At 40.2% G+C, this 18,252-nt stretch overlaps 1 protein-coding gene and 1 long non-coding RNA gene across 7 annotated transcripts in view; one reads left to right on the top strand and one right to left on the bottom strand.

The window, feature by feature from the left end:
- Positions 1-18,252, top strand: part of ARHGAP17 (Rho GTPase activating protein 17) — a 92,282-nt gene that overhangs the window by 67,307 nt on the left and 6,723 nt on the right. Inside the window, exons 10-21 of one of the 6 annotated variants that reach the window (XR_012656473.1) lie at positions 436-563; positions 1,445-1,556; positions 2,141-2,222; positions 2,678-2,758; positions 3,686-3,799; positions 4,230-4,321; positions 4,466-4,622; positions 5,914-6,156; positions 9,267-9,436; positions 9,904-10,521; positions 11,737-11,760; positions 14,180-14,228. Coding sequence is in view for 5 of the 6 variants with exons in the window: in XM_075069126.1 (XP_074925227.1) it covers positions 436-563; positions 1,445-1,556; positions 2,141-2,222; positions 2,678-2,758; positions 3,686-3,799; positions 4,230-4,321; positions 4,466-4,622; positions 5,914-6,156; positions 9,267-9,436; positions 9,904-10,521; positions 11,737-11,759 (1,820 nt within the window). In the remaining variant the exon portion in view is untranslated. The remainder of the gene's footprint in view (positions 1-435; positions 564-1,444; positions 1,557-2,140; positions 2,223-2,677; positions 2,759-3,685; positions 3,800-4,229; positions 4,322-4,465; positions 4,623-5,913; positions 6,157-9,266; positions 9,437-9,903; positions 10,522-11,736; positions 11,761-14,179; positions 14,229-18,252) is intronic. The other 5 variants (XM_075069126.1, XM_075069127.1, XM_075069125.1 and 2 more) reach the window with 5 other exon arrangements.
- On the bottom strand, positions 4,073-14,637 carry LOC142047297 (uncharacterized). The gene is made up of 2 exons (XR_012656475.1): positions 14,581-14,637; positions 4,073-4,379 (listed from the first exon to the last, which is right to left on the bottom strand). It is a non-coding gene; the product is annotated as an uncharacterized LOC142047297 (long non-coding RNA).

Here is an 18,252-nt window from a genome sequence, read left to right on the forward strand (position 1 = left end):
GGGCCCCTGGGTTGGGACCTGGAGTAGAGGGCGGGCCCAGGTCCCTCCCTCTCCACTCCCCTCCTCCAAGGACACTAGGGGAGTGATTAAGAACTGGTTCAGAGGCAAGCAATAGCGCCCTGAACCTACCCCAGAGAAGAGAGAGCGCGAGACCCAGCAGAACAGTACCGGCAATTTGCCACAAAAGGAATAAATATTTGATACACTATCCAAGAGAGATGGATCATTATTTTTTTACAGTCTTGGTAGCACCTGCAGGCTCGTCAGTTTTCTCTTTTACTCGTAAATTTAAGGGGCTTTACAAATCAAGGCTCAAACTTGCAGTATTTTTTTTAAATTCCTATTACTATTCTGGAGACTCTTCTCTAAACTTCTCTGGGGCATAATTCAATTTTATTGGCTATCTTGCTCAGTGTTTTTCTACTCTTTAACCAGACAAATGGACAGAAAAGCCAGCCTTTGGAACGCCACTGGAAGAGCATCTCAAACGCAGTGGTCGTGAAATTGCACTCCCAATTGAAGCCTGTGTAATGATGCTCTTGGAAACAGGAATGAAGGAGGAGGTAGGAACTTCTACTTAATGCGCAGTAGTCATTTATTACTGTAAAAGGCTCAACTCAAAGAGAGAAAATGGACACAGTAGAGCCCAGTAAAACTATTGGGTGGGGGAAATAGCAGCTATACCTATCAATGTGCACGCTAACATGTATAATTGCTTATGGCATTTTGTCCCCTGGTATGATGTAGGCCTTCCAAGATTACGTTTTTCAATTATATCCAAGAATCAGATGCAACTTAACCTAAATGTAGAAAAGCAGAGAGACAGGAAAGAGCATGGGTATCCCTTAGTTCTTCTTTGAGTGATGGTCCCTATTTGTATTTCTATCGTGGGTGTGCATGTGCTGGAGCTGGAAGGTTTCATAGCAGTGTCCATTGACCCGCACGTGCACCATGCATCTCCTTGTGCTCCCAGCCAAGTTTATAATAGGCCATGTATGCCGCCAAGGCAGACAGAACCCTTCACTCCCTTGTTGTCCACAGTGCCTTAGCTACCTACTTCCAGAGGTCCCGTGTCTTTCTGGCATCACCCAAAAGTCTGCAATTGCAGACCAATCCGAAGGCCATGCACTTCTGCTAGCAGATCTCAAAATGGATCTCTAGGTGCATCTGAATGTGCTACATGCTCTGATGTACAACCACTAGATACAATTATAGCACATTCTATGCGAGCGCAAGCTACCACGTCGGCATACCTAGCAGATGTTTCTGGCAGGACATCAGTCAAACAGCAACATGGCAATCCGTTCACACCTTCACCTCCTACTGTGCTATCACCCAGGCAGCGGCTGTGGGCTGCGTTGTATTAGACTGCATTTTTGCAAGTCTGAAAGATGAGACCAGCTAGCGATCAAGTGAATTTGACACTTTAATTCTCATAATGTAGGGCTTATTCAGAATTGCTGCTGGAGCCTCCAAGTTAAAGAAGCTGAAAGCTGCATTGGACTGTTCTACTTCCCAGCTCGATGAATTTTATTCAGACCCCCATGCTGTTGCAGGTATTTTGAGTATTCTGAATCAGAGCCTGTATAAACTACTTACCTTTTATTCCATGTTTAGCCTGGCAGACACATTACAGTACTTTAAGATTAGATATGATCGATAAATGAAAATAAAATGAACCTTCCACCCGAACTGCATAGTCTTAGAGATCAAGCGTAGGGTGCGCGTGCTGTGAAAGTTTTGCATGTTGATTTTTGTAAGGCCAGAGCAGTGTTCAAAATTCAGGTGGCGATGTTCCTACGAGTCATGTGTCTTATGACAAGACTATTAAAATGATCAAGAGATACTAGGGCATGTACAGTTGTAACTGTAGCTCTTACCTGGTAGCACCCTCTTGGGGCTTTATAGTGTGTCCTCTTGTCAGCTAGATTAGTAAATGATCGTTCTAGTGTCCAGTGGTAGGTCCCATTCTGTGAAGTGTTGTACAAATCTATTGAAGGAAAAGTCTGAAGTGTGTTCAGTCTGAGGCCTGATCCTGCACGGGCTTCAGAAGTGCAAGGATGGAAGCCAAGATTGTTTCAAACAAAATCTAAAACGAGTCTGTATGATCTACTGGCTAAGAATGTCTCCGTACTTGCAGGTGCCCTGAAGTCTTATTTACGAGAGTTGCCTGAACCTTTAATGACCTACAGTCTGTATGAAGAATGGACGCAAGCTGCAAAGTAAGAGCCCTTGAATCTAGATATGCAAAGAAATGTGTGCTGAATTGTGTTACTAAGTGAGGAAAAATCAATTTATAGAAAAGTTCACAGGTTTACACCTTTGTGCTAATTGTCTTCCAACTCCAGCTAGTAAATATCTGTGTGCTGAATTAATCTTCAGACTTTTGTGCATTAGTGTCCTGAGTTGGTTTTAAAAGCATTAAAATATACTTGAGTAAAACAGCTTACATTGCATTTGAGTATTAGACTACATCAGACTCTTGGTTATGCTGAAATATGTGCAAAGGGCATTGCCTGTTGCAAGCAGAGCTAATGAAGGGATTCAGAGCAGTTATTAAATGAGTGAATGCAGAGGCAAGAGGATAATTATACATAGGTGGAAACCTATAGACTCTGCTTTTCCTTTGCTGGTAGCTGAATTCTGTTTGCTGATCTAAAATTTCTCTTCTCCACAGCATACAAGACCAGGACAAGAAGCTACAAGAATTATGGAAAATTTGTAAAAGATTGCCAAAGGCTAACCTAGCTAATTTCAGGTACATAAAGAACAATTGATACAGTTTTTAGCACTACAGCGTCAATGCTAAAAAGTCTAACCTGTTTCAAGGCTAGGATGAATAATGATACACATTTTGATGTGGTTTGTACTGATCTGTTTAAGATCCATTAGGATTGTAAATGGACATCTTGTTTTATCACGGCACAAAGTGCCTTAGTGTCACTGATGGTTCCATTCACTTTTAATAATTCCTTAGAGTGGGGTCCCGTAGAAGTGTTCCCTACTCTCTAACGCCCTGGACTGATCATAGAACAGTAGTGTAGCTCCACTCCAGTGGTGCTTTACATAAACCAACACTCGCTATGTAAGGTTTCTCAATTTCTCTCATAGTATTCCTTTTCCTTGAGAACATCCCACGCTCAGACGCTGCAACTGACTTCTGCCTAAGCAGCTAACTCTCTTGCTAATTGCACCCACAGAGTGAAACACAGGGAAAACAAGGTCTCTGAGTAGTCTTAAGTGCATGACAGGAAAATGTTTACCGTAATATGGTATTTTGTATTTATTTAACATGCTTTCCTAGTGCATGATCATTCTCACCCCAATACTCTAGTTTTTGCTGTAAATATATTAAAGTTTTTGAAGCCATGCTAGTTCTTCCATGCTTAAGATGGAACGTATCTTCCAACTATTAGTCACTTTCTCAGTAAACTCAATTTTCATTGATTAATGGGAAAAAAATTAGTAGCAAACTACTAAGCATGGAATGTTAGTCCCATTATTACCACAGTCACCCGTAGGAGTTTCTGGAAGCTTGATTTTGAAATGTTTAATCTCTGTGTGATTCTAGTTAGCTGCATCCCCTCCAGCGAGAGACAGCAATTATCAGTCGTGCTAGCAGAGCATTGTGTGTAGTGAACTGTTGCCACCATAACTGTCTAATGACTTGATTCATTCTTTGTAGGTATCTAATCAAATTCCTAGCAACACTTGCACAGAACAGTGACATTAACAAAATGACACCCAGCAACATTGCAATAGTGTTAGGCCCCAACTTGCTATGGGCAAAGACTGAAGGGTAAGTTGGTTTTTAAATACTACTACTAATTGTATCTTCAGTAAAGAACAGAAATAGAGCTGTAAGTGCTTATTCAAGATCTGAAAAGGTCTTAAACAAGTTGTTGAGAAATGAATTGTAAAGGTGGGATTTCTGGAGCATGTCTGCTCTCTTCCTCCAGCAAACATTATGAAATTGCACACAGACCAGTGGCATAAAGGCTGTGTAGTTTTCAGAATTTTTCCATTCCGTGCATTTTGTGGAAGTCTAGAATATTCTGGAAAAAGCCCGTGCTTGATTTATTTTTTTTTAATGTGGCAGTAATTAAGTGTGTAGTGGCACTCATTTAATTCACAACTTTTGGCTTGCAAAATGGAAAAAAAAAACAGTATTTTTGGCTTCGAAAGAGGTGTCTGTATCAAGATCACGATCTTCTGAATTTCGTCCACAGATCTCTTGCTGAAATGGCAGCAGCAACTTCTGTCCACGTGGTAGCAATTATAGAACCAATAATTCAGCATGCAGACTGGTTCTTCCCTGAAGGTAAAGACTTGCAGCGAAGGGAGAATTCTGTCAATACTAGTTCCATGGCTTTCCTACACTGTGAAATAATTAGGAATATAAAATATTGATGCACTGCTTCTGTGTACATACATGTCTTAAAGTGCTTTATCTGTCCTCATCCAGATGTGGATTTTAATGTATCTGGAGCATTTGTTGCTTTACCTGCCACTAATTCCAATCACTCCTCACAACTTGGGAGCGAGTATGAGTCAGGGACACTGGAGAGGAAGAGGCCTGTCAGCATGGCTGTAATGGAAGGCGATTTGCTGAAGAAGGAAGGGTATGTTTAGCTCTTGTAATTTTTTACAGCCATTAGCCCACACTGAGAACTCCCAACCACTGAGGCGGTTGTAATTTGACATGTTTCGTAGCTCATCTTAAAATAAAATTAAAAAATTGTGGTCAGAAGGGGAGTTCTATGGAAATACTCCTAGATAACCCATGAGTGATTTATTTCCCCTCATATTATTGCAGCCTGAGGAAGGGTCAAAGGTAACGTACTGGCATTTACTTCGAGTTAAGCTCTCTGCATGATAAAAGCCAAGCAGATAATTACTGCTTCTGTTTTCAATATTCCCAACTCCTAGATTTTAGGTCTCAAAATAATCCATTAAAAATAAAAGTACATTTGATAGTATCTATTGCTTTAACTTTTGAATGTTCCAAGGCTTCTGTTTAAAACAACAGGCTGAAGTGGTGTTATCTGGTGCCTTCATGATAAAAGACTTCTGATTTGATGATGGTACAGTATACCATGGCAGATGTGCTGTATTTACCCCCATACAGTAACATGTAGTGCATTTGTTATCAGTTTTTCATATCAGTATTTAAGGGATGTGCTGTTCTAACTCCTTATGCAAATGTTAAATTGTTACTTTGGTTTTAACTATGGTTAGACGCATGCAAATTATTTTATTTATCGTAACTGTGTAATAGATTTCCCTAATGCTGTCATGTGGTGAACAGTATTGATGAGGGGAAAAAGAATCAATTCAAGGTTCGTTCATTCTTGTTTTAGTGGATATTAACCATGTCAAAAAAAATATTTCTAGAACATGCTGTTAGCTTTTTAAAATGGCATATGTTGGAGTGACAGAGTTTATCCATAGTTAAATCAGGTAATAGTTTCCTTCCTTTCATGCTTTTAACCATGCAAATGTACATAAGCCTTTCTTTAGTAAATAAATGTTTATCTTGAAGTCTATATGGAGACCTGAAGATACCATTTTTAAAAGTTTGCAAAGCATCTAATGCACAAAGTGTGAAGATATTCTGGTTTCTAAGGAAATTTGTATATATTTACCACTGTGGTAAAATTACTCAGATCTCACTTGCATCAATTTGTAATTGAATAGCCCATCCCACTGATGTTCAGTTTACCCTTCTTTGTGAATAAGTCAAGTTATGTTGCATGTGGTGTTACATAGAGGAAGGTGAAGCTTTCCTTGTTGCTTGTTTGCATGCTAAGCAACATGGGTTGCTGTCTGAATTATAACATGCAATATTGCCCTTTGGCTTTATTTATCTGGAGTTGGCCTGCATGGTGTGTGTTCACTCTCTCTTCTCTCTAGCTTTGGTGTCAAGGCTGTGGACTTCCAAGTGAATCCTCGGAGATGTGGCACTATAAATAGAAAGCACACATCCCCAGCTTTCCAGCCACCACTTCCACCTACTGAGGCTGGCATGCTGGCTCAGCCTGTAGCAGAGCAGCATTCACAGGGTTCTGTGGCTGAAACCAGCCCAGTAAGTGCAACTTTTGCTCCCTTTGCTGGCACAGCAGAACATTTACAAAGTCAAGGAAATGAGGATGTCAGGTAAGAAGTCTGGCTTCTCTTGGCAGTGGCTTAACAGGCTGCTTCAGCAACAAACTGGTATCTGTCAGTATAAATTAATCAACAGGGTTCTACTGTCTAACTTGAATATGCATGGCCTTTTTGTAAAGGGCTTTGAGATATATGGATAAAAGTACCATACAAAAGATGATTATGCATCTTTTTTTTAATTTGAAGTTAATTACTATAAAATCTGTTTTACAACATGAGTTTTCAAGAAGTCTCTGTATACTCGGCTGCCCTCTGTTGACTGATCTCTTCAAGTCATAATCCTGGAAGTATCTTCAAAACTCAGGCTCAGTTTATTGCTGAAAGCACTAAAACTCAGTGGGAGTACTCGAAGCCTGTAAGTCTTGTCTTGGTCATTTCTGTTAAGCGATCTAGATTCATGTCTTGTGTGTTAGCTAGCAAGGAACAGACGTAATCTTAACCCTTAAACAGCAAGTCAGAAGTCAATTTATCACTCTTTGGCATCAGCTTCTTTAGCAAAATGGTATATTAGATTTTCACCACTTGACTGCTATTGAAATTCTATGCAATCGTTTACTTTTTTGCTAGTCACTATATATTTTGATCTGGAGACTAATTGTAATAGATTTGCCTTTTCCTTTTCACCCTCTAGGGTTAATGTAACACTTTGCTTTTGGTATTCTCCTGCTTCCTGCAAGTGAGAGCTGGTAAACCATTTTAAAGTGAAGTTTGGAGAGGATTAGTCTTTTAGGCAACCTCCCACAAAGTAAAGCAGGCCACAGGTGCCATTGCTGGATTGGTTCAGATCAGTAACTTTGTTGCACTTTACTTCACTTTTGTTCCCAAGTCACATTCTTGCAGATCTGATCATAATGGATTAACTCTCCTAAATTAGCAATGCCCAAGATCTCTAACTCTGAAAACATGAACTACACCCAAGCTATTAGCAATCACGGACAGTACTAGTGGATTCAGAAGTACAGCTGTATAGAAGGGGTTGATCTCTGCCTTTAAGAGAATGTACTGATAGTTTTTCTTACCTAAATTTATCTACACAAAAGCGTTCTTGTTTCACGAGTGTTAATGAAGTCTTCAGGGGTGGTGGATCTTGTAAACGCCAATACCCTCTCCAAATCCAAGATTATAATCTAACACTACCAACCAGGGAGGGGAATTACAACATGCAGGCAAAATGATCAGGCATAGGGTTTAATTTTATTTTTAATTGTGAGGCAAGTATAGGGTGTGGGAATTGCAGGAGAAGCAAAACAACGTGTGTGTGGTGAGGAAGGAGGACATGGATTTAGGGGGAAAATGCATTCCCCACAACCTGCACTCTGCACAAACCATTTGGACTCTTTGGTTCTTTTCCCGTCCTTATGCCCTGGTGGCTTCATTCTTCCTCCAGCCCTGCTCAATGCCCAAATCTTTGTACAGATGCTCATGCCTCTGTACTTCCTTCATTTGTAGGTCCCCACTAACCTCCTGTCTTCCTCTGAAGTACCTCAGAGTTGGTCTGTTTGGCAGAAGCAGATCCCATGGCAGCTTCTCTGGCGCTGCTCATGGGTCATGCATGATTTAAGAACAGGCTACTCCTTTTATCAAGCAGCCTCAACCGTGCTCCCTTAGTGGCAGCTTCAGCATGGATTTTCCAGTCCTGCCTGCCTGCAGCTGCACTCAGAGCCAAGAGCATCATAGTGCTTCTCCGCTCTCTGCAGGGCAGTTTGATATGCTGCAGTATCTAGGTCAGAGGTTATGTAGTGCATCAGTGGCTCAATCAGAAGCTACTGTCATGTTCTCCAGAATCTCAGCTCTCCTTTAAAATAGTCTGTAGCTGTACATTGCAAGGGAAACATCAAATATGACTAACGCGTAACCAATGCAAAGATGTCTGCGTCTGTTCCCGGGCCCCTGCAATAGCCCTGGGGTTTGGCCTGTCTCAGCTCAGTGAGGTGTTAGATCCGATAACCAGTGTTGATATCACTGGGCACATCTGGACTGCACACAAGGTGGTAGTGGTGGAGGGGAGTTATACCAAGATGGGTATCTCAATGTCAGTCTTCCACTATAGTCCCTACCCTCACAAGTTAAAAACTAAACTCGGGGGGTGGGGGGTGGTATCAGGTGGCTACACTGCAGTAAAAAATTGCTGCTGTCTTGTCTCAAGACATTTTCCCTAGTCAAGGAGCCACACTAAGAAGCCAGAGGAGCTCAGAACTGCCGGCACACTGAATAGCCGCATGAACTAATGTGAGCAGTGTCTCATTCTGGTGACTCACATGACCTTGTGCGGGCGGAGCTTAACAGAGCATCCTCCCCCCTTTTATTCCCCAATCTCACTTCTGAGTATATCAAACTAGCTGCTAGTTGAGATGTCCTGCAATGCTGGGGCAACAGAGGTTATTCTGTTTAAAGCCACAAACACATGGTGACTTGAAGTGGGGTTTTCCATGAACTTTCAAGTTGGGAGTCTGATGAACCAGCCTTAAATGTATTGATTTCTCTTCAACATGGAGAGAATAGAGTTGGTATTAGAACAATAATTATTGTAAATATGTATTCCGGGGATCATGCAAGGCTGGCTATAGATTTATTTGTACTCCAGATCATTATTTTGGTGAGACTATATCAAACATAGTCAGCAGGTCCCACTTAAGACTAAGACTTGGTCTACGCTAGAAAATTAGGTTGGTTTAATTACATCGTGTGTGAAAAATCCACACCTCTGAGCAGCATTTTAAAGCTGATGTAAGTCCCTGTGTAGACAGCACTAGGTCGATGGAAAAAGTCTTCTGTTGACCTAGCGATCACCTCTTGGGGAGGTGGATTTACACTGATAGGTAGTGTCTACGCTGACTTGCTGCCGCTGTACTGTTTCAAGTGTAGACAAGCTTGAAGTGGGCAGCTGACCGTGGCAGCTCTAGAGATGCAGTCTAGTTACTTCACTTGTAACTCAGAATCCCTTCAGATACCATTTTAGTACAGGAATCTGGTTCTCATGACTCAAACACCTCTATCTGGAATTTACCTGTTTCCAGTGTAAGCCCATGAGTTTGGTGCAGTACATCTGGGGAAGAGGTATTTCAGAACCAACTTCTGATTCAGGTGTTTTAAATTTTCAGTACCTCAAAGCCCAGGGACACTGCAGCTTCAACTACTCCTCCACCTGTGAGAAATGGTGGGCACTTGAGCACTATGCAGAACCAGCCGCAGTCATCCAGTAGCTCTAATCAGCTTTGTGTTAGTCAACCACAGAACGCTGCTGGTCCCAGCCCCCACGCAGTGAGGCGAGGTATGTTGGGTTCTTGTTTGACTAGACTCATTTCTTAAGCAATTGTTGTGGTTAAAATGTTGACCTCTCACAGCTGGGTGCTTGTCCAAGTAGCTGTTTTCTGGGATCATTGTCGGTTATTGCACTCCTGGTTTATTTGGATGGCCCAATTCTCTACTCAAGCAAATAGTTCAACAATGTACTTTACCAAAACCTACTTAAACTTGTGTGCTACCATGGACAAGTCTGAAGAATACTGTGGTGCTGCCAACAGTGTACAATGGTATCATTCAGGCAGGAGTTTGCTGATTGATAATCTTTGTCTACATTCTGTGGTAACCAATATGAAACTACAACAGAAGTAGGCCTGGATAATTTCAATTGGAAAGCCTCTGGATATTTTAAGTGATGATCCTCATTCCCTTATTTCAAAGTTTTATTTTAACTGTACATAGTAACTAATATATTCTTATCAATGTCTCTCAAAGCTGTTAAAAAGCCTGCACCAGCACCTCCCAAGCCTCCACCTGGGCAGCCAGGAAACCACGGTTCTACCGCAGCAGCTCAACTCCCTTCTGTCTCTGCGAAACCACCCACAAGAAGTCCTTCTCCTCCTGGTCAACTTACAAACCCAGGGGCAGTCCAGACTTCCACCTCTTCCCAGGTTTCTGCACCTCGGAGATACTCCAGCAGCCTCTCCCCAATACAAGCTCCTAACCACCCACCTCCACAGCCCCCAACACAGGCTACTCCTCCACTGCACCCTAAACTAAATAGTCAAGTATCTTCTCCACCTGCTGTACCTAGTGGCGAATATGGACCTGAACAGCCATCTTGTACTCCTCCTCAGACTCCAACGCCACCTGATACGCCTCCTCTAGGAAAACACAATGCTAGCTCAGCACTATTTCCGCTGCAGTCATCTACCCAAGAAACTTCGCAGTCTCATTCTCCTCCTCAGACTGGTACATTACCAAGACCAAAGCCAGTACCAAAACCCCGGAACCGACCTAATGTTCCCCCACCACCTCATCCTCCTGTTTCTCAGTCATCTGGAGACAGTGTTCTTACAAATCCCACTCAAACTGCTTCCAAAATAATAACTGGTAAGTGAATTCTTCTTTGTATGCTGTAGCATGTTAAAATATTTTGGGGCCGAGAGAATGTCTACTGCTGTAAACATCAAGTTAAAATATACTGATGAACCTGCTTTGGTGAGATACGAAAGGCAAGCTCAGTTAAGTTATTAACTTACTGGTTTCATTTTGTTAAAATGCTTGACCTGCATATTATGGTATACAAGGCCTCTGAAGAGAACTGTCCAGCACTTTCCATGGAGAGAACTTTTTGTTCTTATAAGAATGAATGTGATATACTTTCTAAACATGTTTTCCAGCCTTGACAGCAGAGCATTGTTACAGGACTCAACTTTAAATGGTTTTCCCAGGCTCTTCACACCATGTCAGCTACCATTACGTAGGCACCAGTTGCAGAAATGGCAAATATTTTGAAGTGGGAGGAAGCCTAGCCAAGGAGAACACATTAAGCACATATTCTAAGCCAAGATTTCTGAAGTGGCTAATGCCTGTGTGAGCCGTGATCCAGTGTTAATGGACCTGACTTTTCAGAGTGAAAATCAGGCCCCCATGAAGATGTTCCAGACTGGGCACCCAAAATCACTAATTGCTTTTGAACACCATGGCCTGGTATAAATATGCATCTCTGTATTGCAGCATAATGTCCCATGCTACTCAAGTGTGTCTACTACACTGCAGTCAGAGATGCAAGTAGCAGTAGCAGTGAAGCTGCAGCAGCATGGGCTATACAAGCCCGTTTGGGGACCCAGGGAATCTATTCAGATGGCTAGTCGGTGCTACTGTGGCTTTACTGCTATTGTTCAGGCTAGTTAGATCACAATTTAACTTGGGTATGTCTAGACATGCTGCAATCACACATCTGATTGCAGTGTAGACATACCCTCATGGAGCACAAGGTGGTATTTGCAGGCTCCCACTGGAACAGTGAGTCTGCATTTTATAGATGAGATGTGGTGGTAATGAATTTAAAGCTTGACAAAAAATGTAACCATCAGTCACAAAACCCAGCACCTTTGAAATGTCTTCCTGCTAAGTCTGACTTTTTTAGATTCCTTAAAAAGGAAAGGTAATGAACATAAGACTAATGCTTTTAAATCTGCTTATTTGTTAATGGTTAAAATCCTTTCCAATGACACTTCAGCTATCTAGAATAAAGACTAATTTTGTTTGGAATGCGAACTATATTCTGTTACCTAATAGCTCTACCCCATGATGCCTTCACAGGTGGGGAAGGTTACTGCGAATAAGGTTTGTACTGATCAAAACCCTGCAATATAGCTACAAATGCTCCTGCACAGCTATTTTTATCTGTAGCTTTATTTTGTTCATGCGCTTTAAAATGTGTGCTTTTGTCAAATTTGCACAGTGTCTCATTATTACACATGTTGTCCAGTTTGTAACAGACATTAGGACCCACATTTCATTTTGATATTCACTTGCAAGCTTTTTTGAAAAGAATCCTCCTTAAAGGGTACCTTGTAAAACTGTGCAAATAATTAACAGTTACCAGAACTGCCACTTCTGGAGTCTAAAGTGACATAGTGCCCATTTGAAATGTCTGTTCCCCTCCTTGGTTAACTTTTGCCAAACTGAAGAGTTGGGAGTTAGCACAGGCAAACTTTGCCACTCATATTTTGTTTCTAATGCAGCTTTTACACTAGGATTTTGATTTAGATTTTAACTGCTTGAAACTTACTCATATAAAGCGCACACTGTTCATGAACTAAACCCCAATGCAGAAAAGCTACTGGCAGCATCTCCTTGCATTCTGGCATGTCTGTATTTGCATTCTGTAAACTCTCTAGCCTCCTTAATGGAGCAGCAGGTCTCTATTCAACTACAAGCTGTCCAAAGAATAGGTTGTTTAGAAACTTGCTTACAGGCGCTATCTGTTTTGAGGCAACAATTTATGGTGGGCTGAATAAACTGAGACCATATATCTTCCTACTGTATTTTCCACTCCATGCATCTGATGAAGTGGGTTTTAGCCCACGAAAGCTTATGCCAAAATAAATTTGTTAGTCTCTACGGTGCCATGAGTACTCCTTGTTCTTTATACCTGAGTTAATTACCCCAGGACGTGGTTATTACAGGATTTATAGACAATGCACTTAAATTAATATTGTACTGAGAAGCTTAATTGTAATTTCTAAATGACACTACCACTAAACTGGCTGTCAAACTGCTGAAAAGTGAACTGCTTTAAAAAGGGCTTTAATCTTTTGTCCTTTTCCATCTCACTTCCGCTCTTCACAGGTCAGCTACATTAATCTCTCCAGAATAACAGCAAAATTCTGTTTCCAAATTGAGCTAGGAAAATAGTGCTGAGGGCTGAGATTCTTGCAGCATGCCTGACAGTGATTATTCTGGGGGTAATGTAGGGCAAAGAGGAAGGGCTGAGCCTCCTTTCCCAAATGTTGGTTTCTGCAGTTTGATTACCTCATTTTGTTTGGGCTTCGGTGTATTTTTCCATATACATGAAGTTTCCTCCTTTATCTGAGGTAGTGGCTTTGTTGCTGGCAAACAGCTAAAAACTGAATTTTATTAGTCAGGTCAATCCCGAAGAGTTATTTAGGAAGAGCCATGTAATTAGGCAAATCCCTTCTCTTTGGATAATAGCCATTCAGAATACAGGAGTTTACGTATCTGTTGTAACATTAAATGATTTTTCGAATGAGGCAGTCACAACAGAGTACAGCGATCTGCACAGCTGAGAGGTGTGGCTATATCCGTAACCATACAACACTCCTGCAAGGCTGTGCTGGGGAATTCCATTTCTTTAGTAAAAGAAGCCACTTAAAGCAGAACTAAGGTGTTTGATTTGATCCATATACTTTCTTAATATATCCAGAGACTGACTCTGCCAACTGTATCTCAAATGATCCCATTTGTACAGTGTCAGACTGGAAAAGTTTAAGGCCACAAGTACTAAAGTAATTTAATCTTTAGTGCGCAAGCTTTAGCAAACCAGCCAGACAGTGGCTGATGTAAGCAATAGTATAAGAACTCTACTGGCATTATTACATGACTAGGGAAAAGCAGGAGTGTTTATATTATTGGATTCTATATTAAATCTAACAAAATACATTCAGAAAATATTCAAATAATCTCCTGGAAGCTAGGGAATTTGGAGAAAAAGCTGAATCTCAATGCTCAGGTTTACCTCTTGCAAGCCACACTAGGATAGGATCATCCACTGTTTGGAAACTAGAGAGACAATCATACAGACTATGGTGGAAGATAAAAATTTCATCCTTAACTTAACACCAGACATCATACTACTTAAAAGTTACAGAACAGTTACTCTTATTACAGCTGCACCTTAAAAGCACTTATTTTAAAGACCACTGGGCTGCTGTAGCTTTCATAAATTGGCTCCTTTTGTTAAATATTTTTAACTGATCCATGTGTATACTGGCTCTCTTAACTTTATGCTTAACAAATAGCATACTAGGGAAAAATCAGACTCACAAGTTGAAACTATGGAACTCCGAATTAAAACTAGCAATAAACGTCTAACATTTGAACTGTGACCCCTGAAAAGCTTGCAGGGTGTTATACCAACTCCTTAGTCATGCTGTAGATTTGAGTAACTCTTCAAATTTTGTTAATGGTTGTAAAGTAATTAGCTCTAAATGCTAATTGAACATTTTATTAAACAATCTAGATGTTTGACCTGCATTATTCAATGTGAACTGAAATTGGAAAGTTTAATGGTAAGGAAAAGGCATTTGATTGGCCAAAGACATTGCTAGTTCATGACTGAATGTGCACTAATGCCCACTACTAACCTGTCACCGTAACACTGCTTGCTTGCATTCCAATTAATATAGCATGCAAAAAGAATGGCTCTTCTATTTTATGTTTGCCCTAAATTTAACAAATACTAAATGCATTCAAGACTAGAATGTAGTTGATGTTTTGCATCACTAATTTCTCATGTCTTATTTTACTTTTTTATTTAAAGGGAATCATAAAAATGAGTTCTCTATTCTGTGTTGTATTTGAAGAAGCTGTGCCTTTTTACTATTTTTTTCTGTTGTAGCCAAAAAAAAAAAAATCTTCTACCCCGTTATCCTCCTGTCCCCCCTGCTTTTCTAGTCCATCCATCACAATGAAATAATGGATGAGGAGCACTTCCTGTTCCCATGCCTTCCCCTGGAGGTTACACACAGTTTCTAACATGATTCTCAAACAAGCTCTTGGAATACTAAACCTACTAGTGCAAATTTCAATAGTACTAAATTTGTAGAAAGTGGTAAGACTGCTAAGAGTGTAAATGCTTCAAGGGCCCTGCCATTTTAAAAAAAAAACTTTGTTTCATCCCTGGCAGTCTGAATTTTAAAAGGTGTATTAAAAAAACAGAGATGGGATTTGGAATGTCTTTAATTGTAATTTGCAGTGTTGCAAATGTATGGTTCCAGGATATGAAACACAAGATGGTTAGTAGTATCTTTCATTGAAACCAATTCTTGGTTGGTGGAAAGACCCTTTCATGCTACACAGAGCTCTTCTTCAGTGCAGGGAAAGGAAGAGGCTCTGTGTAGCTTAAAAAGCTTCTCTTTTCACCCAGCAGTTTGGTCCAATAAAAGAAATTACATCACCCACCTTGTCTTCTTTACTGGCATTTGAGGACTAGTGTGTAATGCCTTTGTGGTGAGGAGTATAAGACGGTTGTGTATGAGTTAATAAAGTCTTCAACATTCCTTACTTTTAAAAGTCTTTAAAATTGTTGTAAAGCCCTTTATTTCAAGTATTAAAACATAGTTCCTTCTGACCTGGAAACAAGGAAGTCTTACTTTTCTTTTTGGTGGTGGTTCACCAATAATACAATTTGGTTTACTGTGCTCCTAGGTACGTTTGTTCTAAAATTCTGGTACCGTTTTTTATTGTACCTTTTATTATCTGATTTCTAACAGTAGGAGCTTTGGAATTAAGGATTAAAAGGTAAAATTTCACGTTATCACTTGAAATTCAGTCACTTTATGGATGTTATATGTGTTGGATTTTTCTTCACACACCCATAATACAAAAATTAGAGAAGGAAACGCATACTTTACTGGTTTGAATCTACACCACGTTGAATGTAAAGTAAGCTGAAAGTTATGTGAAATTGGAATCCTATTACAAAAATGGCCATGGGATCTTATGAGTTCATGTGTGTAGGACCTGATTAAGCATTCTGGCAAAAAGCTATCAGCATAGGACCTTTGAGGTACTGATCAGGGACTCCAGTGCACCTTACAAAGACAGCCAAACATCACTGCAATTAACCTGGATTTTGCCAGACTTTTTTTTCCCTAATATCCTTGAGCAAAGATTTACATAAAATTTGATTTGCTGCTTTAAAGTGTGAAGGACAGGAGTAGTCTCCTAAATTTTGATTCACCTCTGCACTGACAATCCTTGGGCCCAGCCTTCCATGTTAAAATGGAGTAATATTTACCCATTTGTTTCTGTTGATGCTTAGTGTTTTGATATCTTTTGAAGCTTCTTCAAGGTTTAAAATTTGCTCTCCATGCCAGCTTTGAGCCAGAGGAATAAATAATTGATCGGTGTTCTTGATGAAGCTGAAGTGTATGTGGCATATTATGAACACTTGTACTTTCGAAACAACTGAGGTTGAATGCTTTCATTCAAATGGTAGCTGTTTTTCCTTGGCTTTCTGCCCTGTTCTAAACACCATCAGAACTGCAAGATTGACATCCCCTGTCACTTTTTTCTAGATACCTTCTACAGACAGGGCACAGAACAAAATCATCCTGTCCATTGAGCAAACAAACTACAATATGTTCCTACTGGCAAGAGAAAGAACCTGGAACCCAACCCTTTCTTTGGGACCATTGATGTGTTTTTGATTGTTAAATAGTTCCTCCTTTCTTCTACCTGTAATAGGACACCTCCCCTGGATATCATACATGTCTAGTTACTTAACAAGTAATGGAGGATATTTGACTTAAATACTCTTTATAGATCAAAATTATTCTTGTTTCCTTCAAGTGGGTTGTTCTCAGCAGAAGCTGGTAATCTTACAAGGCAGTGTAATTGGGACACTTGGAAATGTTTCAGTTTCTTTTTAGCTTGTTATCTGTAAGGCCAGGTGACAATGACAGGATGGCTGGGAGGAAGCTACTCAACCCCCCTCATTCCATTTTTTCTTAAGTGGTTGTGTGGCATATGCAGGCCCTGAACTTGCAAAACCTGTGTGCTACTTGGATCGTCCCTTTCCCTGTATTTATAAGGGAATACACCTGAGATCTAAGACTGTCCAGGACACTGTACACTTTACATTTTTCTGGCTTTTTTGTAGACTCCAAAGTCCAATGTTCAAGAACACTTAGACCCCTCTCTTCAGAGCTTCCTACAGAGTCTGCAGCAAGGGAATTGCACAACCATCTCGTGCTTAATGTGACAACTGATACAGAAAGCACTGCTCTGTAAAAGAACAAATACTCCAATTTTAAAAAACCTTTCTGTCCACGTGGAAAAATAGCAAATCAAGACCTAACAGTGAAAAGCTTTTTTGAAGATATGGTGGAACCGTCTGAAGGCTCTACTTACATGTAAGGCAATTTAACTGTACAGAAGAAGTTTAATGATCTGTGTCTTGACAGTGGTTTTCAAAAATCCTGGATGGGAAGAGTTGATTACTGTGGAAATTTTACATAGGAAGCTTAATTGCTGCTAATACCCATGGCATTAGCAGAAATCCCGAAAGAATAAAAAGCAGTGCATCACTTACTATTTAAAGTGCATGTATGGAAATAACCTACTTAATGTCACTGTTTACTTTTGTTCCTAGTTCTTAAACATTATATTAAAACAGAGATGCCTTGCAAGAGACTTCCCCTCACTCACTTGCTGCAGACTTTTGTTAAAGTATGAACCAAAAAATGCCAGAGTGCTGGTGGTGACTGCTGGTTATCAGTTGCCTGTCAAAACTGTGGATGTATTTCAGTGCCTTGAAGGACTGTCATATTGTAGAAAGAAACTTACTGTATCTTTAATCATTTTATTGCTACTTTAAGTACTGACCATTATCTGTATGTCATAGTTATTTGTGTTAACCTACCTGCTTTTTATGTGAAATTCATAACTGTTTCAAGGTGAAACAGTGGAAATGTTTATGCTTTTCATTTAAATTGGTTGAATTTTGAACATATGTTTGGATTCATCAGCTGAGTGAGCATTTATAAAATTAAAGGATTCTGCCTTGTCATTTGAAGGCCTGTTTATTCCAGTATCCAAATATAACTAACTTCTCCTTGCATCTTTGTGATCCACTGAAAACACACCAGGACTTCAATGCTGAGCTTTAACTGCTACTCTTTAATAGGTATCAAGCCTCATACGTAGCCACTTTACTCAACCAGGGAAAGTATGGCTGAGAGCTCAACTAGTGTATCTTTCATAGACTATACAAGAGAGACAGAATCAAAGGACTGGAAGGGATCTCAAGAGGTCTCTAGTCCAGTCCCCTGCATTCATGGCAGAACTAAGTATTATCTAGACCATCCCTGACAGGTGTTTGGGGATTTTTAAGAGCAGGTTGAACAATGAGGAAGATTCCACAACTTCCCTAGGCAAGTTATTCCAGTGCTTAAACTTCCTAACTGTCAGGGTGGTTTTCCTAATGTTGAACCTAAAGCTCCCTAGCTGTAATTTTAACCTCTGAGGCTAGGACAAGATGTAATTGGCTTAAGAAAAATTATTTTTACATACATGAAAAGTCTATCGCCC

This window comes from Chelonoidis abingdonii, chromosome 9, assembly GCF_003597395.2.
Source record: "Chelonoidis abingdonii isolate Lonesome George chromosome 9, CheloAbing_2.0, whole genome shotgun sequence".
Classification (NCBI taxonomy): domain Eukaryota; kingdom Metazoa; phylum Chordata; order Testudines; family Testudinidae; genus Chelonoidis; species Chelonoidis abingdonii.